The sequence below is a fragment of the Diospyros lotus genome, chromosome 12 (assembly GCF_014633365.1).
Source record: "Diospyros lotus cultivar Yz01 chromosome 12, ASM1463336v1, whole genome shotgun sequence".
NCBI classification, from domain to species: Eukaryota; Viridiplantae; Streptophyta; class Magnoliopsida; order Ericales; family Ebenaceae; genus Diospyros; species Diospyros lotus.
The window spans coordinates 21817675-21840315 of NC_068349.1; the positions used below are offsets into that span (position 1 = coordinate 21817675).

The 22641-nt window shown below is 39.0% G+C and overlaps 1 protein-coding gene across 1 annotated transcript; it reads right to left on the minus strand.

The window, feature by feature from the left end:
• Positions 1-20338: 20338 nt before the first annotated feature.
• On the minus strand, positions 20339-22404 carry LOC127787193 (WAT1-related protein At3g30340-like). The gene is made up of 6 exons (XM_052315119.1): positions 21828-22404; positions 21654-21716; positions 21463-21579; positions 20960-21374; positions 20715-20866; positions 20339-20612 (listed from the first exon to the last, which is right to left on the minus strand). Exons 1-6 carry the CDS (start codon positions 22007-22009, stop codon positions 20441-20443), a joined length of 1101 nt encoding a protein of 366 aa, XP_052171079.1. The 5' UTR covers positions 22010-22404; the 3' UTR covers positions 20339-20440.
• Between the last annotated feature and the right edge of the window lie 237 nt (positions 22405-22641).

Consider the following 22641-nt stretch of genomic DNA (forward strand, 5'->3'; position numbering starts at 1 on the left):
CATTGAAAGATTTCGGTAGAATTATTGCCATAGATTTATTTTATTAATTTAGGTTATATGTAATTTTATAGGGAATTTTAAGTGCATCGATGATACGTTTATCGAGTTATCGACAGTTAGCGATTAACAAAGTAAGGGTTTAATATAATCTGTACGTAAATTACTTTTGTCATGGCTTGCATGAGATGTTGAGGGAGTGCCTAGGCATGGGGCAGTGAATTTCTAACCATGGGAGTCTCGAGATAGGGTCTTTGAGCAAACCACTAGGGGCCACCTAGAGTCTAAGACAGGTGCGGTGGATAGGCTTGCATGCATGTTGCACTTCATAGTTATCTATGATATCATGCTTAATAATTTACTGCATTGCATATTACATTTACTGAGTCCCAGAACTCACCCCTTCATTCCCACTAACCACACAAATAGCTTGGGGTCCGGTAAGGGAAAGACGGTGTATGTCGATGGCCAATTGGATGATGAGAGTGGCAATCCATGATGGGAATACAGGTCTAGTGACTTGTAATTATTTTAATGGTTGTGTCGAACATCGTCTGCACTTGTTAGTTAGACTTGTTTCTTTTGTAATAATGAACACTTCGTGTGAGTGAGTTATACTATACCTAAATTGCAGCTTATTAATCTACTTATGAGGCAGGTAAGATTCGAGACTCGACTGTCATTCCGCTGCTTATGAGTCTCAGACCTCGAGTTCTTGATGGACGAAGGCGGTGAAGCCTGGACCCCATCCAAGGTGCCCATATCATTTCATTAGGGCATAGCCAGCCTTCGGAGTGGGGCCTTTGGAGGTAACCTTGGGTTACGGTGACACTTGGTAGTGGGGTTGAGGCGTCACAAGGTGGTATTAGAGCAAACTAAGTAAGAAACCTAGTGATGGTTTGAGGAAAATAGAATCATGGGATTTGGGGTCTTTTATATATATAATTGCTAATGGATTTCATGATACAATGTTAGGATGGCTAGAAATTTCCCTGATCAGGTTCTAGTAGATCATTGGGCCAACCGGATTAACTCGAGGGAGCTAGACCCTAAAGAGAACATTTATGAGATACTAGCAAAGATTGAAGATATAATTGAGGATATACCACCTAACTACCGCTAGTGGCTTGACCTACCTCAATTTCAAATAGATTTTTTGGTAGGCCTCTTGGAAGGAGAGTTGAGAACAATTGCCAAACGGGTTCAGGAGAACGAAGAGTTTGACTTATTTTTCAACTTTTGTTAGAGGATTCGTCACTTATTAGACGAACTGAATGAGAAAATAGTTGAAGAAGAACCCATAAAGGAATCAGAAGAAGACGATCCTAGTGAGGATGAGGAAGAAGAGAATGTGGTCGAAATCGAGATTGAAAATGATCCCCCTGAGTTCCGAGTATAACAGTTCCGATGATGAGATGAACTTAGAAGAATCGCATAGTAACCATGGGGGACCTGCTTTCGAGTCTAAAGATGAGGCCAATGCATGGATTTGGAGGTCTGCTAGTCCTAAGTAGAAGGACACCTAGTAGTTGTAATAGTTTTTGAAATGTTGTATCAGTAGTGTTGTACCCTGAAATTTTGAGAATCTATAAGAGATATGCTTCACTGTTTTGAATTAATGATAGGTTAAATTTGGGTGAATGAGATATGATTCGGGTGTAAGGTTGACTCAGTAACCATGATTATGGATCCGGGAGATTTAGAGACTATTGATTTGAGGTCATTAGTTGAAATCCTTATAATGAAAGATAGGATAGCTGATGGTTATTAAGAATGATCGAATCATGAATAATTAGGATCAGATGATAAGTATTTTCAAGGTTCATTGAGTGGCTTTGAAAATAAGATCAAGGATCCAAGGGATTGGATCAAGCGAGAGACCGAAGGTGGTCAAAATGATGACGTATGAGTTACGTCAATTAATGAGGCGACAGTGGTGCAACCGATATGACTCGTAGAGACATGACAAGGAACCCTAGTAGCATGGCAGCACTATTGGTTCGGTGTTCACAGTGATAGATTTGGATCTAGGGACCCACGTGCAGAGGGTTGAGGGATGGTTTACGGTAAAGTATGAGAGACCTGTAGACTGAAGCATCATAGCGGACTTTCTGGGAGATGATTAGATGCTAAAGATCTGGGGTAACACAATAGGGTTTGTACCTTGTATGGGGTTCAAGTTCCAATGGTATAGGATGCAAGGCGTGCCACTAGCTTGTCGATCAAGGCTGGGAGTCTAGGGAATCAACCCAAAATAAGATGGATCGTATTGTGGAGACACGATCTAAGGAAGAAGAAGCAAGTAATGTCTTGAATGTGGACCGTGTGTCCCATTTAAAGAATTACATCAAGGTTCGTGGTTATGAGACAAACATTATGAGGCTCGAGGGATAAACCTCATTGTTTAGTGTGGCAATGCTAAACAGATCATGAGATTGATTGTTTATGCCTATGCCTCTAGTATGAAGTTGGGTTGTTTGTTGATGAAATGGAAACATGTGACCGTAGTGGATCCCACCCATGAGAAAATAGGCACAAAGAAAAAGCTACCCGACGTGTGAAATGGACATGATAGATAGACGCTACCTATGTGGTGACGTGATCACTGGCTTTGATGAGGGCCTAAAAAATGGTTCTTGTAGAAGGAGTTAGACATGCGACAACGACAATGAATGATAGTTCTTAGAAGACTACGACTAGACTGTGTAGATTCAACCGGGATGTGCCCATGTAAGGGTCAACACTTGGTGTAGAGGTAAGCCTACTATGTGACCGGTTTGATGATGACAACTTGTGTGCTAGCTGACGGTAAGTGTAGTGCCTAGGAGGAACTAATTTGATAGTCGCGGGCCGATAGTCAGTCGTATCTAAAGAACGAAACATGAAAGGAAGTGGATTCCCTGTAAATGAGATTTCGGGTAGTAGAGCATGGCTAGTCTAAAGCCTTGACGATGAATTGTAGAGTTTGAGCACCAAAAAGGCAAGAGTTTCTTGTTAGGTTGTATCGACCATAAAGGAATGATAAAGAGACCTAGTCAACAGAGGTTGCGACTGCGGTCTAGTGTGCCAAGTGGGCTTGAGGATTCGAAAGTCTATGAGAAGGGACACATGAATGGGTTGTGTCTTGTGCAACCACATGGGGACCTAAATCATTATTTGAGGTTTGAGGTATCCTTAGCAAAAGAGTCCTTGGAAGTTTTTGAGGTTTGGTTGTTTATAAAAAAAAAAAAAATGATTGGCACCAAATATTGTGAGCTGATTTGAGGTCTTCGGAGATAAATCTGTTTGAAATTCCTAGGAATTTCTTTGGAGGATTGATTTTAAGAGCCATGGAGAGTAAGCATTCGTGGAAAGATTTTAGAGTTTTTTAAGAAGAGATTCAACGGGTCTTTGAGGAATGTTATTATGGGAATAAAGTTTGAATCTCTTAAGCTATGGAAGCTATGATCCAGCAAGGATTGGAGTACTGTAGAGGACGTAAGTACCTACCCTTTCGAGTTAGTAGGGTGGTTATGGATAGTTATCATTGCGATTATGTAGATCAATTGACAAGCATGAGAGAGATAGGTAATGGTAGATGTACCAAGATGTCAGGTCGCGGTAGGAGAATCTGCATTCTTAATAAATTGAAATCTATTGGAGATCTAGGATTTTCGATTATGGAGAATAAAACTCTTGTATGGCTAGACAGTTAGCCTAGGTAGCCTGAGTCGACAGATTGTGAGATGTATAGCTGGACAATCATTAAAGTGATGCCATCAAGTTATGAAAATAAGGAGTTGGTTGATATGTGGTACAGACACTTGCGGTCAGTGAAAAGCCATAAGAAAATTTGGAAATACAAGGAGGTATTCTCAAAAGAAGTATTAGAATTATTTCTTATTAATGAATCCAAATTTGCCAATGATAGCTTGAGGTTATTGGATGATTAGCTGTGTGTGGTTGAGAATGTAAATTATCAGGCTTTAAATGAGGTGATAATTAAGAGTTGGTATCTTAACCTTGAATTTGATGAATTATTAACCAGCTGCAAGAGGCTAGATGTTTTTTTTTATGATTGATGTGCGATTGAGGGTAAGATAAGGGAATAGGACATTCCAGAATTGACATTTGAGTCATGATTTCATGGTTTGACTGATGTACCATCTACATTGAAGTCGCGTTGGTAATTGTGTGTATTGATGATATACTAGTATACCCCTCGGATAGAGAGACGCATGAGGAACATTGAGGATAATGTTGGCAACTCTTAGAAAGCATTAGCTGTACGCCAAATTCTTTGGATGTGAGTTTTGGTGATCCTAAGAGGCACTGTAAGGAGCATCATGATGGATGTTGTGGCCGAGATTTGCTTGTTAGGTCATACCAAAGATGATGAGAGCATGAGGTTCCCTGTCGGTGAACGTGAAATCAAAGTTGATTATCATAAGCACCATGAGCTTAGGAAGTTCCGAAAAGTCAGATGTCCCAGTAGGTTTTAGGAGGCGAATCAAATAGAGGTTGGTCCGAGCAAAGGTTGGTAGCCTAAGTAATTGTAACTACAAAAAGGATTGAGAATTCATGAGATTTGGAGATTTAGACTGGTACTAAAAGAAGTACTAGGAGTAATAGGGGTCAGGTCAATTACAATTCTCGGAGATGGGATAAGGAGGCTCTAGCATGATGATAACACCGTGGGTGTGTGGCCTGTAACAGCGGATCTAAGCCTAGGGACCAAGGCAGAGGATTAATGACGAGCCCGTGACTAACGACCGGAGCGGTTGGACTGTCTCACGGTACGGGTCTGGGACCCATGAGTTGGAGATGCTTAGTGAACTACAAAGACGGTCAGATGCCAAAGTTTAGGTAGCACCGTAGTTGTTACATTTTGACTAGGATCCAAGTCCCAAGGGACCGGAGCACTATAATAGGATCCCTAATGGTTGAAAGTTTTGGGAGTTTAGCAAATTGTCGTTAGAGGTTCGTGAAGGGACTCTCTGAAAATAGTTGTGTTCATGATAGGACTCATGAGGAAAGTCAATCGAGAATGATCTGCTAAATCCATGGAGAGTTTGTGATAGTTCAAAGGATCGGGTTGCGTGTTATTGCAACATGAACGAATGATTACTTGTGGATCACGCCAAAGCACCAGAGTGAACTACCTAACGTATGTCTTAGAGCTGGCAACTAGGGTATGTGCTTTTGAGGTTATGGAGACATTACTGGTATAGTGAGACATTTGATGTACTAACGAACCATGAGGAGCCTGAGGTATGTGTTCTTACAGAAAGAGCTGAACATGAGGTAGCGACAATGGATGGAGTTTCTTGAGGTCTACGACTATAGTACTTCATATCACTCGGGGTATGGCAAAGAGGTGCTCGATGCTTTCAGTAGGAGTATGCCTACTGTGACTAGGTGGATAGCTGTGAGTGGCAGTTGTTGGAGGCTTCTGAGCCTGTAGACTGTGAGTGTAGTGCCAAAGGGATCGTCCATTTTTATTGCTGGCCTGACGGTTTAGTTGGATCTGGTGAACGAGATATGAAAGACATGTGTGGTTGACAAGTGTATTTGTCTATGGATTGATAGACATAACCAGCCCAAGGATTCTGATTTATTTTTGAGATGTGAGATGGCATTCTTAGGTTTTGAGGCAGGATGTACATGCTTAAATTTTGAGAGATGTGTGGTTGCTTGTATGGAGCCACAACAGAAAATTTAGTAGTAGACACGGTAGGCTCGTAAGCATTGGACGTGTAATAAGTGCAAACTAGGGTGTTTGCTAAGGTTAAAATGATACGTGGTTGAAGTGTTTAGGTAATAAGTTGTATTTGGTCTTAGTTACTTGATTCGTCAGATACAAATTTCAAGGATGAAATTTATTAAGAAGGGGAGACTACAACATCCCGTATTTTGTAAATCCCAGAATTTAAATTTTTCTTGAGAATTTATGGGTTATTAATAATTGGTGGACTTGAGAAATAATTAATTTTGGGATTTAGATAATTTATTGGGTATTTGAGGAATTTAAGGAATATTAAGTTTATTGTGACTTATAAGAAAAATGAACTGGATAAGCTTTTAAAAATTTTGGGGCATAAGTGAAATAAAGAGAAGTGGGATGTGGGTGTGTGTGCGTGTGATTTCGAAAGCTCTGAGGCACTGGTGTAATTCCGAAAAGAGGCCGGGAGTCCCTTTAAATAGAATGAAATGGATATATGTGTTGGATGTAAGTGGCAGCGCAAGCAGTCGTGCGTGAGGGTGGCCAGGCATGGGACGAGGGTTTGATCTGGTAGGTTGTTTGTGAGCAAGAAAAATTACTGGATTTTTCCAGCATAAGGCGCCCAAAACGGTGCCATTTCGAGACACCATGAGGCGCCCATGCGCAAGGGCGCGAGCGGCCTTACCACGCGCATGCCATGCGTGCTCCCACGCGGCCCTCCTAGTCATGCCAAATGGTAGCCACTAGGCTGCCCTCTACCTTGTCCGCCATAACTCATTTTCTTTATCTTTTTTTGAGACAAATGACCTAAAAATTGAAGAGAATAAAATGATGTTCTAGTAACAAATGCTCTATCAAATGATGGCCTCTGAAATGAATAAATTAAGAAGGGTTTGCTCTGAAGTTGAGTATAAATAGGTGAGCATGGGTGTGAAATTAAAGGCATGAAGTGAAGAGAAGTAGGAGAAGTGGTTGTGAGCTTGAGACGAAATTTGCGGCAATAAGGTATGATTAATTTTAAAGTTAATTTATAATTAGTTAATTTGGTAAGCTAGTTAATTAGTGAATTGATTTGGTAAATAACGTTTGGAATTAGTTAAGGTAGTGTATTAGCTAAATTAATGAATTAACTTAGTAAAATAATTTAGTGGAAATTCATTGGAAGATTTCGGTAGAATTGCTGCCATAGATCTATTTAATTAATCTAGATTATACGTAATTTTATAGAGAATTTTGAGTGCATCGACGATATGTTTATCGAGTTATTGGCAATTAGCGATTGACAAGGTAAGGGTTTAGTATGCTCCGTGCATAAATTACTTTTGTCATGGCTTGCATAAGATGTTGATGGAGTGTCTAGGCATGGGGCAGTGGATTACTGACCGTGGGAGTCTCGAGATAGGGTCTAGGAGGAAACTACCAGGGGCCACCTAGAGCCTGAGAGAGGTGCACTGGACGGGCTTGCATGCATGTTGCACTTTATATTTATCTATGATGTCATGCTTAATAATTTACTGTATTGCATATTATCTTACTGAGTCCCATGACTCTTCTCTTCATTCCCACTAACCACACAGATAGCTCGGGTCCGATAAGGGAAAGACGGTGTATGTTGATGGCTAGCTGGATGATGAGAGTGTAACACTCCACTTTCTTGAGCGTGTCATAACTTAGGACAATTCTGGGATAATAAATTTGTTTTTCTTAAAAAACTATTGCTAAATCATATCACTCCTCATATCTATCCCCAAATCTCCATACATTTATCTTTAAAGAGAATCATTATAAACATTAAATGCGGAAGGTAGAATCGAACCTAATATCTTAACATTAATCATAAATCAATTCTTACATTCTCATTAACCATAAATAAGGTTATACATCATTATTAGCTATAAATGAGACTATACATCATCATTCCTCAAAACGTTTAGAATTCAAAATAGCAGAACTTAAATATATGGGCTACATAACATACATTCAACTCATCATACAATGCATTATGCACTTTGTAAGTGCCATTTCATGCCTCATTCATTCTCGTTTCTGCTATAATCTCCATCTGGAACGTTTGAATATTCTAGGGGCAAAGCCCAAGTTAGATGATGAATCATCTAAGTAAGGGAACAAAACATTTAATGCTCATGTATGTATGCAATGCACATAATATCATAACTCTCATGTTTGGGTCGACTGCACCTTAAGATTACCCGCCATTTTTACAGTCTCCTTGCTAGACCGGGGTGTATGGGTTCACCCTTGGCAAAGCAACGGAGTCAGTACCTAATCCCAAACCCATGCAATGTATGACTATAAATCTCATCATGCTCATATGCATATTTCATAAATCAAAACATATAAATGCAATCTACATGACATACTCACATCAAGGTATGATAACATGATAAGATCATTTACATAAAATCGGATTTTAGAATTGAACCATTTACAAACCAAGTATTTTCATAAAACTAAATCCAGTTGAAAAATATCACTTACTTTTAACACGAAGTTCGGGATACCTCGAAAACTAGGCATCGCCTCGATTTTCGTGTCAAACATCAAAAGTTGCACAAATCACTATATCTCGAGCACATCAATCCTATAAATGATATTTAATAATAAAATATCTCAAAACTCCAACTTCTTGATATTTCCTTCATTTTCTCCTATTTTCCTTTCTAAAAATTCGAATAAATATCGCTTTAACTGTTTCCTCAAATCTCTTTCCACAACAATTCATCATATCCTATGAACTTCAAAGAAAAATTACTGAACTTACTCGGATGTTGTGTTTTCATGCTAAACGAGGCTATTCGGTGCCACAACTGAGACATTAGGATGGTCAAATCCAAATCTTTTTGCATAGACTTCAAGATCACATTTTTCTAGGAATTTCAAGATTTTTTCCCAATTTTTTTGTGCTTCCACGCGCCCACATGCGCTAGGGCAACTAGTCGTGCGTGAAGACCCGCGAGTGGAGCGCACGCACTGGTCATCTTCCCCGGCCACAACACACCGAAAAATTATGATTTCTTCACCACGATGCTCGCCTCGACCAGTCGATCCGCATGGCACCCTCCTTGGCCTGAAAGAAGAACCGGAAGGCCCTCAACTAGAGGCTTGGATCCTCGGCCAGGGCGTTTGCCTCCCTCTTTTTGGCGAGCTTCGAACAACCATCAAACATTAACCAAAAGCCCCTTAATTTTGACTCTCAATTTGTTTGAAAACGGCCTCGATTTGGAGCTTCAATTTGCTCCAGAATCGGCCACCATGGACGCCTATTTATAGGCATTTTCGAGCTTCCAAATTCCCTTGCTCGACTAACCCAAGGCCTCAAGAGCTCATACCTTCCTCAGATCGCCCTAAAAGCAACCTTATCCTACCAAACAAAGCCACTTGCAGGTGCGAGAAATCGGCCAGCTTTCTGGTAGAATTTTCTTCAAATTTTGGCCACCTCTGTGGCTGTTGTTGGCCTATTACCGACCCTTAGGCCTTCCCCGACCATCCCTCTTGCAACCCAGTGGCTAAAATTAGCCATCGTCAACCGCCCATGTGCTGGTCGGATTCTCATATTTCCAATCTTTGCTGTAATTGCACTTTGGCTCCTCAACTTTTGGCTTTCATGACTTTAGCCCTTTTCACTTTTCCCCTTAACTTTCCATAATTTCACTTAAGACCCTTAAGTCCTAAAACATCCATTTGACCCCCGAAGATTCTAAAAAACTGTCATTTCGACCTGGCAATTTCAAAAAACTGCACTTAGGGCCGAATCTTTGTTTTGGTTGTAAACCATTTCGTTTCTTCCTAAAACTGCTGAAGGGTTGTTCCTTAGGAAAAACTGAAGCCCCCTCAAGTTTCCTTTGACTTCTCGGAACTCTCCTATAACATTTTGATTTTTCAATCTGAATCGTAGTTGTATTTTAGCTATACCAAAAATCGTCCCTGATCTAATTTCTTCCGATACCATAAATCATGCCTCGAAATGCTTGTCAAAACCGTATCATTTTCCTTAGATATCTCAGCTCCAGGGCACTCGCTACAGTCAATTCGGTACTTATAATTGCTATCAAGTCAATTTTTTAGTATGCTAAACTTACTTAAATTACGTGGTAACCTCATGAAAATATGGGTTCTTACATTCTCTCATCCTTACAAAAATTTCATCCTTGAAATTTTTCATATGTTCTAAATCTCAAAATTCCATCCTCGAAATTAGCACTAACTAATCGAATACCTAGGGAAAAACATACTTCAATACCTTATTTCAAATAATCCTGTTATAGCTTTTTACAGGAGACCACATATGCCAATGAAAACTATATTATCTTATAATCATCTCTTAATCACAAGATTTTTTGCACCCATAATCTATTCGAAATTTGAGGATGCTATTGTGCATCTCGAAGTTAGAACCCTTGGGTTTCCCCCGCTCACCAATCCCTATACAAGTACAGTTGTCACCATGCATGTCTTTCGAATTTCTCTTTCAAAGCCTATAATCCACATATTCCGGTCCTTGAGCCACGAGTCCCAACCCAAACTACCATCCCAGTGGGTACACACATCATCATGATGAGCCTCCAGCTCTCATATCATCAACTAATTTGCTTTCACCAAATCATCAATATCACTTCTCTATTGCCTCTCTCTCTCTCTCTCTCTCTATTTTTTTTTTCTTTTTCTTCTTCTCTTCTTTTTCTTCTTCCTTCTTCCTCTAGCCTTTTTCTTTGCCAACCCCCATAGCCTGGGCACAACCTGGCTGACTCTGGCCTCCGCCGCAGCCGCTGTGTTCGCCTCCGACGGACTTCCTCGACCCCTCAATCTCAATCACCGACCGTCGCCTCAGCGGCCTTAACCTCCTACGCACACAGTGCCTCCCTGTTGCTGTAACTTCCGGTCACCTCCAACAGTCATGCGATCATCGATCGGACCATCATGGCCACCCGCTGCCATCATCGATCGCCCCCGTCGGCCAGATTCCGCCTTGCTACCGCTTACGCCAGCTTCTTTGCGTAGCCACCGATCGTCGCCTGGCTTCCCAGGCTGTTGCCGACCCTCGGATCTTACCCGTTGTTGTTTTTCTTCAAGTCTGCCATTTTTTCCCTTCTAACCTTAGTTTTGAAATCTTACAATCTAGATCTTAAATTAGATTTAATTCGACCCGATCCACTTAGATCTATCCCATCCATCTAGATCCGACCCATTAGATTTATCCCCAAATCTGGTTAGATCTAGCTAGTACCCAAATCCATGTCAGGACTTGGGTTTCCATGTGGTGCCTGCAGAGTCCTGAGGAGGAGATACACCCCATTGTGTGTTTTTGCCCCTTCTGCCACGAGGAAGCATCTTTTCATTTACTACCGTCCATCAGGTCTTTGGTGCCAGTAATGCCTCCAAAATCTTGGCCCAACTTCCGATAAGTGACCGGTTTGGGGCAGCTGTTACACTTACTATGGAAGCTCTAGCTCGGTTTCAAGATCCTATTTACAGTTGTGTATCCCATATTTTTTCCCTCGAACAACAGGTTGTCGATCTCCAACAATAGGTTATCGACTTGCAAGCCTATGTAGATTTATTGTAGAATTTACTATTTGCAAACCATTCTGCATATCTTTAACCGGTTCCAAATTGGTCTCACCCATAACCTCATCCAAACCCTATTCCACAACTCGATCTGAGCTTTGTCGACATTTTTGGACCTATCTCACATAGATCACTACCCGTAGATGATCTAAAACCATTATGGAGCTCTGAGTATTCCATTATGCCTGAACATGCCTCACTCTCTAGTTTTCCAGAGACTACTTCTCTATTTCACCTTGGCAAGACTAGCGGTAGCCAGTGGCCTGAATATCCCATTATGCCTGAACATACATCAGTCCCTAGTTTTCCAGAGACTTCTTCTCTATTTCACCCTAGCGAGACTAGCTGTATCTAGTGGCCTGAATATCCCATTATGCCCAAACATGACTCACTTCCTAGTTTTCTAGAGACTACTTCTCTATTTCACCCTGACGAAACTAGCAGTATCCAGTGGTCTCTTCATGACGACGTTGATGAGCTTGGACCCGACATTTTCAGCAGTCATCATCGGCATTGAGCATTGGTGACATTCTAGGGTTTAACTATTTTTTTTTTTTTTTGTGTATGGCTTGATCTCTTGTAACTGTATTGAACATATGGAATAAATGTTATATTTTTTGGTACTTTAATGTCTCATTCTCTTATCTTTACCCTTGATTGCATATTAATCATAAATATCTCAGCCTCTTGCAGTTGTTTAATAATTCATCAAATCGAGATAAAAATATCGATTCTTAATTATCATCGCCTTCAAAACCTGATAATTTACGTCCTCAGTTAAGCCACACATAGCTGATCATCAGATAACCTCAAATTATTAATACCAGTTTTATTTGTCAAGAAACAATTTCAATACATCTTTTGAGAACACATCTTGGTATTTCTCTCATTACCTCAATTTTCTTACGATTTTTCACCGACCGCAAGTGCCTATACCACATATTAACAAGATCCTTATTTTCATAAATGATTGTCCTAAAGATTTGTCACAGCTATCGGAACAACAATCCATGGTCATATCACCAGCTAGTGGCACATCTCGCACTCTAGTTCATTGGAACTTAGACCCCTTATAAGGTATAAACTCTGTTGTGTTGTTTCAGATCTTCAGCATCTGATCGTCTCCCATGCCATCTGTTATGATGCTTTAGTCGACGGGTCTCCATACCTTACCACAAGTCATCCATTAGCCATTTGTAGTGGGTCCCTAGATCCAGATTTGTTCACTGCGAACACCAAACTAGTAGTGTTGTCACATTGCAAGGGTTCTTTGTCCCGTCTCTGTGAGTCACATCGGTTATACCACTGTCACCTCATCAATTGACACAACTCACACGCCATTACTTAGCCATCTTCGGCCTCTCGTTTGACCCAATCTATTGGATCCTTGATCTACATATCTTATTTCCAAGACACTAAATAATCTTCGAAAATCCTTATCCTTTGATCCTTATAACTCATTAGCTAGGCCTTGTCACATCAGACTAACTATCCATGATTCGATTATCCTCGATAACCACAGTTATCCTATCTTTCATTGTAATGATTTTGACTAATGACCTCAATTCAACAGTCTTTAAATCTCTCGGATCCATAATCGTGGTTACCGAGTCAACCTTACACCCGAATCACATCATAAGACCCTAACTTCAATAGCTAGATCATTTCGCTTGTATCAGCTTCCATCAGGCTTCCACAATTTACTGAGAATAGTAGTCGTATACTAGAATAGTGTCTGTTCATGAATAGTACACCAGGTAAGTTCTTAGGAAAGAGAGGTGGGTCACAAACGAATATGCTTAAATATCAAGTCTTTCCTTAGCCAGAACTTTCCTAGACATGCATTTTCACTATACCACACTTAAATCTAATAACTTTTAAGACTTCGATCATCCATCCCCGAATCTCTAAATAGGGATTTCTAAATCTAAGTTTTTCTAACCTCGGGTTCATGGATTCCCGATGATCTTTCCTAAGTTTTTATAGTTCGTTCTGATACCAACTGTAACACCCTACTTTCTTGAGCATGTTATAACTTAGGACAATTTTGAGATAATAAATTTGTTTTTCTTAAAAATTATTACTAAATCATATCTCTCCTCATATCTATCCCAAAATCTCCATACATTTATCTCAAAAGAGAATCATCATAAACATTAAATGCGGAAGCTAGAATCGAACCTAACATCTTAACATTAATCATAAATCAATTCTTACATTCTCATTAACCATAAATAAGGTTATACATCATTATTAACTATAAATGAGACTATATATCATCATTCCTCAAAACGTTCAGAATTCAAAGTAATAGAACTTAAATACATGGGCTACATAACATACATTCAACTCATCATAGAACTCATTATACACTTTGCTAAGTGCCATTTCATGCCTCATTCATCCTCGTTTCTACTACAATCTCTATCTGGAACGTTTGAATATTCTGGGGACAAAGCCCAAGTTAGATGATGAATTATCTAAGTAAGGGAACAAAACATTTAATACTCATGTCTGTATGCAATGCACATAACATCATAACTCTCATGTTTGAGTCGACTGCACCTTAAGATTACCAGCCATTTTTACAGTCTCCTTGCTAGACCGGGGTGTATGGGTGCACCCTTAGCAAAGCAACGACGCCAGTATCTAATCCCAAACCCATGCAACGTATGATCGTGAAACTCATCATGCTCATATGCATATTTCATAAATCAAAACATATAAATGTAATCTACATGACATACTCATATCAATGCATGACAACATGATAAGATCATTTACGTAAAATCGGATTTTAGAATTGAACCACTTACAAACGAAGCATTTTCATAAAACTAAATCCAGTTACAAAGTACCACTTACTTTTATCTCGAAGTTTGGGATACCTCAAAAAATGCGCATCGTCTCGATTTGCGTGCCTGACCTCGATTTTTGTGCCAACCCTCAAAAGTTGCACAGATCACTATTTCTCGAGGACATCAATCCTATAAATGATATTTAATCATAAAATATCTAAAAACTCCAATTTCATGATATTTCCTTCATTTTCTCCCATTTTCCTTTTTAAAAATTTGAATAAATACCGTTTTAACTATTTCCTTAAATCTCTTTCCACAACAATTTATCATATCCTATGAACTTTAAAGGAAAATTACTGAACTTACCCGGATGCTGCATTTTCATGCTAAACGAGGTTGTTCGGTGCAAAAATCGAGACATCGAAAGGCCAAATCCAAATCTTCTTGCACCGATTTCAAGATCACATTTTTCTAGGAATTTCAAGATTTTTTCCCAAATGTTTTGCCTTTCCACGTGCCTGCTCGCGCCCACATGCCCTAGGGCAATTGACCGGGTGTGAAGACTCGTGCGTGCTGCCCACGCGCCAGTCATCTTCCCCGACCATGGCACACCGAAAAATTTTGATTTCTTTACCACGATGCTCGCCTCGACTAGTCGATCCACATGGCACCCTTCTCGGCCTAAAAGAACAACCGGGAGGCCCTCAATCGAAGGCTTGAAGCCTCAGTCAGGGCATCCGCCTATCTCTTTCTGACGAGCTTCGAACAACCATCAAACATCACCAAAATGCTTAAAACTTTCCAAAATTTTTCCTCATCTCATGGGCAACAAAAGCCCCTTAATTTTGACTCTCAATTTGTTTGAAAACGGCCTCGATTTGGAGCTACAATTTGCTACAAAATCAACCACTATGAACACTACTTATAAGCATTTTCGGGCTTTCAAATGCCCTTGCTCGGCCAACCCAAGGTCTTAAGAGCTCATACCTTCTTCAGATCACCCTAAAAATAGCCTTATCTGACCAAACAAATCCACTTGTAGGTGCGACAAACCGGTTAGCTTTCTGGTCAAATTTTCTTCAAATTCCGGCCACCTCTATGGCCGTTGTCAGCCCACGACCGACCCTTGGGCCTCCCCCGACCATCCCTCATGCAACCCTGTGGCCAAAATCGGCCATCTTCGACCGCCTATGTGCTGGTCAGATTCTCATTGGCCAATCTTTGCTTTAATTGCACTTTGCCTCCTCAACTTTTGGCTTTCCTAACTTTGGCCCTTTTCACTTAGCTCATTAACTTTTCATAATTTCACTTAAGACCCTCAAGTCCTAAAACATCCATTTAACCCCCGAAGATTCCAAAAAAATGTCATTTCGATCTCTTTCTGATAATTTTGAAAAACTGCACTTAGGCCCAAATCTTTGTTTTGGTTGTGAACCCTTTTGTTTCTTCCTGAAACCATTGAAAGGTTGTTCCTTATGAAAAACTAAAACCCCCTCAAGCTTCCGTTGACTTTTCGGAAGTCCCTTATAACATTTCAATTTTTCAGCTTAAATCGCAGCTGCATTTTAGCTGTATCAAAAATCGTTTATGATCCAATTTCTTCTAATACCATAAATCTTGCCTAGAATGCTCGTAAAAAACATATCATTTTCCTTAGATATCTCGGCTCCAAGGCACTACCTATAGTTAATTTGGTATTTATAATTGCTATCAAGTCAATTTTTCGATATTCTAAACTTACTTAAATCACGTGGTAGCCTCATAAAAATCTGGGTTCTTACAAAGAATGGAAATCTATGACAGAAATGTGGGTCTAGTGACTTGTAATTATTTTAATGGTTATGTCGAACGCCGTCTGCACTTGTTAGTTGGAGTGAGTTATAATATACCTAGATTGTAACTTATTAATCTACTTATGAGGCAGGTCAGATTCGGGACTCGAGTGTCTTTCCGCTGTTTATGAGTCTCCAATCTCGATTTCTCGATGGCTGGAGGCGGTGAAGCCTGGACCCTACCCAGGGAGCCCACATCATTTCATTAGAGCATAGCCGGCCTCCAGAGTGGAACCTCTGGATGTAACCTTGGGTTACGGTGACACCTGGTAGTGGGGCTAGGGCATCACACATAGTCAGTTTAAGCTTAGGAACCTTGACCGTTTGAGGTACTTTATTGGTCTGGAGATACCTCAGCCTGTCAAATGTATATTTTTCTCTCAAAAGCATTATACTTTGCAGCTCCTTGAGGATACTGGTTTTCTAGCTTGCAAGCCTGCTTCTTTGCCCACGATTCCTGTAATATCCTAGTATTTTGAGAATAATAATAATTAAATTTTTTATATTAAAATATTTTTTGACATCCATTAGAGATTATAATTGAGAAAACTAATGGGTTTAGAGTTAGTGGGCTAAGTTGAAAAAGGAAAGGTTAATGGGCTTAGAGTTAGTGGATTAAGTTGAAAAATAAAAGGCTAAGTAAATGAGCTTAGAGTTAGTGAGCTAAGTTGAAAAAAATGAAAGACTAAATAAATGGATTTAGAATTAGTAGGCTAAGAAAGTAAGCTTAAAATTAATGAACTAAATGAAAAAATAATCTAATCAAAAGAAGATTTAGTGAAAAATAATTAAGGTGACAAAATAATTAAAGATAGTGGGTGAAATAATTGAGAAATGTGAGAGACAAAGTAGGGTGTTGACAAATAATTAAAGATTATGGGTAAGATTTAGTGGAAAATAATTAAGAAATGTGATAAAATAATTAAAGATAATGGGTGAAATAATTGAGAAATGTGGGAGATAAAGTAGGTTGTGGACAATAATCAAAGATAATTGGTGAAATAATTGAGAAATGTGGGAGACAAAGTAGGGTGTGGACAAATATTTAAAGATTATGAGAGAGATTTAGTGGAAAATAATTAAGAAATGTGACAAAATAATTAAAGATAAGAGGTGAAATAATTGAGAAATATGGGAGACAAAGTAGGGTGTGGACAAATAATCAAAGATAATGGGTGAAATAATAGAGAAATGTGGGAGACAAAAATAGGGTGTGGACAAATAATTAAAGATTATGGGAGAGATTTAGTGAAAAATAATTAAGAAAGGTGACAAAATAATTAAAGATAGTAGGTTACTACAATTATGTTGAGCTTAATTCAACCTTCTATAAATAGAGGAAACTTGAAAGGTTTAAGCACTTAAATTAGAGAGAGAAAGGTTGTAAGAAAAAATATTTGAGAGTGAGAGATAGATTTGAAAAAAAGAGAAAGAAAGAAAATAGGAAAAACAAAATATAGAGAAAAATATCAAAAAATCCTAAAAAAATCCTATAGGCTAAATTTAGTAGTTTGTGTGAAAATTTGTGGCAGAAGATGTCGTTGGATATGCAAACCGAGGCTTCGTCGCAATATAGAAGAATACCGAATCGCTCCACGTGAAGGTAAGTTATCTTTGAATTTTTTTTCAAAATTTCCAGAAATATGAGAATGATATTTTAGAATTGTTGATGATGAAATTGGAAGAAAAATGCATGATTGGTATTTATTATGGATTTTTGAGGCAACGGATGATTGAAAATAAAAGAGAAAATGAGAAATAAATTGAGTATGGATTCTGAAAATTATGAAGAAATTTATGGGGTTTAGAAATATTGTTTTCGAAATTATTGTAAAGAGAAATTGAGAAACTTTTATGGGAAAATATTTATTTCATAATCTTGAGGAAATAATAGAAGGAAATGAGAGAAATTAGAAAAATTAGAGAAAATAAGATATCTGATTTTCTTAGGTAATTATGATGTCCAGGGTACATCAAGATTCATAATTGAGTACGATTGGAAGTCTGACATGAATTTTGAGGTAAAATTACGCTAGGGACAAAATTGTCTTTTTGCAAAGTAAGTGGTACTTTCTAACTGGATTTATTTTTATGAAAATGCTTGGTTTATATGTGGTTCGATTCCAAAATCTGATTTTATGTAAATGATCTTATCATGTTGTTTTGCCTTGATATGAGTATGTCATGTAGATTGCATTTATATGTTTTGATTTATGAAATATGCATATGAGCATGATGAGATTCACGGTTATACGTTGCATGGGTTTGGGATTAGGTACTAGCGCTGTTACTTTGCCAAGAGTGCACCCATACACCCCGGTCTGGTAGGGAGATTAGAAAAATAACGGGTAATCTTAAGGTGTAGTCGACTCAAACATGAGAGTTATGATGTTATGTGCATTGCATATATACATGAGCATTAAATATTTTGTTCCCTTACTTAGATGATTCATCATCTAATTTGGGCTTTGCCCCTAGAATATTCAAACGTTCCAGATAGAGATTGTAGCAGAAACGAGGATGAATGAGGCATGAAATGACACTTAACAAAGTGCATAATGAGTTGAATGTATGTTATATAGCCCATGTATTTAAGTTCTGCTACTTTGAATTTTGAACGTTTTGAGAAATGATGATGTATAACCTTAATTATGGTTAATAAGGATGTAAGAATTGATTTATAATTAATATTAAGATGTTAGGTTCGATTGTAACTTCCGCATTTAATGTTTATGATGATTCTCTTTCAAGATAAATGTATGGAGATTTTGGGATAGATATGATGAGTGATATGATTTAGCAGTAGTTTTTAAATAGAAAAAAATTTATTATCCCAAAATTGTCCCAAGTAATAACGTGCTCGGAAAACGGGGTGTTACAATTCCTAACTCCAAGTTATATTCCTTTGAGGGTGATCTACTTGAAGATGCTTTTGTATATAGAAGACTCATTGGTAGATTGCTTTACTTGACTATTTTCGAGCCTGATATTACATTTGTTGTTCACAAGAACAGTCAGTTTGTATCTCAACCTAGACAACCTCATCTTGATGCAATTCATCACCTCTTACAGTATCTAAATGTTGCTTCTGGTCAAGGGTTATTTTTCTCAGCATCCTCCTCTCTCTAACTTCTTGCATTTTCTGATGCTGATTGGGGCTCATCTTTGGACTCAAGGAAGTCTATAATCGGTTTCTGTATTTTCCTTGGTGAGTCCTTGGCATCTTGGAGAGCTAAGAAGCAGAGCACTGCCTCTCGCTTGTCCACTGAGACTGAATATCGTGCTCATACTTCTACTGCAAGTGAGCTTGTATGGCTTACTCGACTATTGTTGGATTTCCATGTTCCTCCTCTAGCTCCTGCTCTGCTCTTTTGTGATAATCAAACAACAATCCACATTGCTACTAGTCCTGTCTTTCATGAGCACATCGAGCTTGACTACAATTTTGTTCGGGCAAGATTGCTGATGGTCTCATCAAGCTCCTTCCGATTTGCACTTAGCATCAACTAGCTGATGTGCTTACTAAGCTTCTACCTGCTGCTCAATTATTTTCTTTATTAGCTAAGATGGCCATTCTTGATGTTCATTGTCCATCTTGAAAGGGAGTAGCAAATATATTAGCTCAAGCTCATCAGCTATTACAAGTTTGTTTGTACACATTAGTTGGTTGTTATTTTGGTTAGGTGGTTAGTTTCTTATGAAACCAATCTTGTATTTAAAGCTGCAAGCAGCTCTTAATTTTGATAATGAGAATTCGAGTATTCCTTTTTTTGGCTGCAATCTGCTAAATTTTGATAATGAGAATTCGAGTATTCCTTTTTTTGGCTGCAATCTGCTACTCGGGTACCAACCATGCTACACCTGTGAGGGCTTTAGTATTCCTTTTCTTCTTAATAAAGGAGAAGAAAGACGGATGGCAGCAAGCATCAAGCCTGGGTTGGGTTGGATGCCCGCTCACTATCTAGCTATGCCAACCAACACAAACATATATAGCTATTCTTTTATTTTTAATTTGGAAATATATAATATATATTAAGTAGTTAGAGTGTACGTAGACGCCCCCCTCCCCCCGCGGCTCCCTCTATTTTGAATTAGCTTTCAATATATTTAGAAAAATACATTTTTGTCAAATGAGGTTTAGCTTGTTAGTGTGTGTGTATTTGTTTTGGTTAGAGAGAGAGACTAAAATAGTTAATTTTGTCTTAATTTTTAATAACAGGGGTGATCTTTATTTCTTTTTTAATTTTTAAAGTACTTTCTTCTATAAACTCAAGTATGAATAACATAATTTACTCAAAGAAAGAAAAAAAGAAAGAAAGAGCTAGGAAATAAAGATGGCCATGTGGAGAAGCTTAAGACACTCCCCCAAGAAGGAACTACGAATAAAAGGGTATTCATTGAGTAGAAAAAAAAAAAAAAAAAAGGCCCTAAAACGCCCGTTATCCCAGTTTCCATTAAATTAATGCAGCTACTACATGGTCTAATAATTTTGCTGTGAATGTAAAGCCACGGTATCCCTTGACTCAAGGATTAACCCGAGAGTCACAGTTAACTGTTGTGACTTGTAACACTGGCTCTTGCTCCATTCTCCCCTGTGTTCCTTGCCCTACTTTGTTCACGTAACTCTTCATTTCCATGCTCTTCCCCCACAGAAGAATGTACAGCCCGGCAATTACAGTCACTGATCCCAGCAAACTGCACCTCATCCAATCGAAAGCCCAGATCGAAGTCGAAATCGAAATGAGTTAGCAACATATAATGGAAAACATGATACAACAACAATAATAATAATTATACCTCCCAATATGGAGCTGCTCATGCAGAAAGGGGATGTCTAGCATGGCTGCAAAGATCTGAATGAGGGGGCTGAATGCTGCAGTGAAGACAGGGCCCCTTTTCTTCACACACCAAGACATCCCCACATAGCCCAATCCTGATCCCACCATCCCCTGCTTATTAAACAAGTTTTTGAGTTTGAGCAAGAAGATGATCACACAAATAGTTTAATTTGATGGAGGCATTAGAAAGAACGGTATACTCACAGCATAGATGACAGCAAACATTTCCAGTTTCCCCTTGGGAACCCACGCAGATAGGTTTCTCTCCAGAGAAAAGCCTAAGACGGCAGACTGAAGGGTAGCAAAGAAGGACATGATTGCAGTGCTGGAGTACTGGCACGGGTACCTCTTGGCGATGTTGGATTGAAGAAGGAACCATGAGGACCACAGCAGGGTTCCGGCGATCAACGACATTGAACCGAGGGTCCAGTTCTCTTTCCTTTTAGCTGAACTCAGCTTCACAACTTGGTCCATCGAGTGAACTGCAGCTCGTGAGTGAGAGTACTTGACTAATGGTATACCCTTGTAAAGAGTCAGTATCATGACACCTCCAAGGCACACTAGTGTGCCAACCACCTTGGCTCTTCCACTACTTGCTTTGATGTTCACCTTCTCTAATCTGTATATATTACGATTCAAATTAAAATAAGAAATAGAGGAAGTTGGCTTTCACAAACAAAAAATGGGGGAGCTTTTCAGCAACATACCGAAATGGCAGTGCCATTATAAATGTGATTACTGGCACCATGTTGATGAAAGCACAAGAGAAAGTAGCAGACGTGTATTGAATTCCAAGAAGGAAGAAATACTGGGTAAGAGATGCCCTGCAGAGAAATCTTAGAATGAGGCACAATCAGCTGGAAATCAAGCTAAGGAACCCATAATTGCTGTTACTAACCCAACAATAGCGCTTAAGAAGAGAAGACAAAGGATTCGAAGTGCCAGCTTCGGTCTACTGTTCCTGCAAGAAGAAGCTCCGCTAATGTTAATCTATTAGGTGCTGAATCGAAGATTGGGTTAGATATCCAACAATTTTCATGACGTGGATTGGCTATGTAAGGCTTGTACGCACCTTTCTGAAAAGTAGACAATTGGGGCCAAAAAGATGGTTGAAATAGACTGCCGGTAGGTTATGACAACCAGATGATTCATTCCATTGTCGACGACTTTTTTGAGAAGGATGTTCACTGTGCCAAAGGCAAATTCAATAGCCACCATTGTAATTACTGGGCTCCATTCATCCCAGCTCTTCATCTCAAATATCTATCTATCTATCTATCTATCTATCTATCAGCTCTTCTTTCTCTTTAATTCTCTCTAGCTATGTTATGATATGGTTCCACTATGCATTTAATCTGCAGGCTGATGAGCCCAGAAATCTGCACTCCTAAATAGACAGGGATCTGGAATATGTGGACAGAAAGCAAGATTAAATTCTTGAAATCCCATCAATCCTTTCAACAACCAACTTTCCCATTGTTTAATACATATTCTCTTCTTCTGGCCTCCTTTCATTTTGATTGATCCTTTCCCGAAAAATTGGTGACTATTGGGGAATTCTTTCCCAAGAAATAGCACCCTTCGTCCCCTGCCAACACCCTCAACCTGACTAACGTATCATCCACTAGTTCGTTCGCTCTCTCTCTCTCTCTCTCTCTCTCTCTCTCTCTCTCTCTCTCGTATCTATCTATCATAACCGAGCAAAAGGTCTCGCGTCTATTACTTGGTCTTATAAAGTAAAGAGCTAACTTCCACTATCATTCTTGGTGAGGGCTTCTAGCATCGAGACGGGATTTTTGACGTGAGGAAATTGCCGAGGGCTATTTAAAAAACATATTTGATTTTATCACGACTCAATCTTACATCGGTAACGGAACGTTACGGTA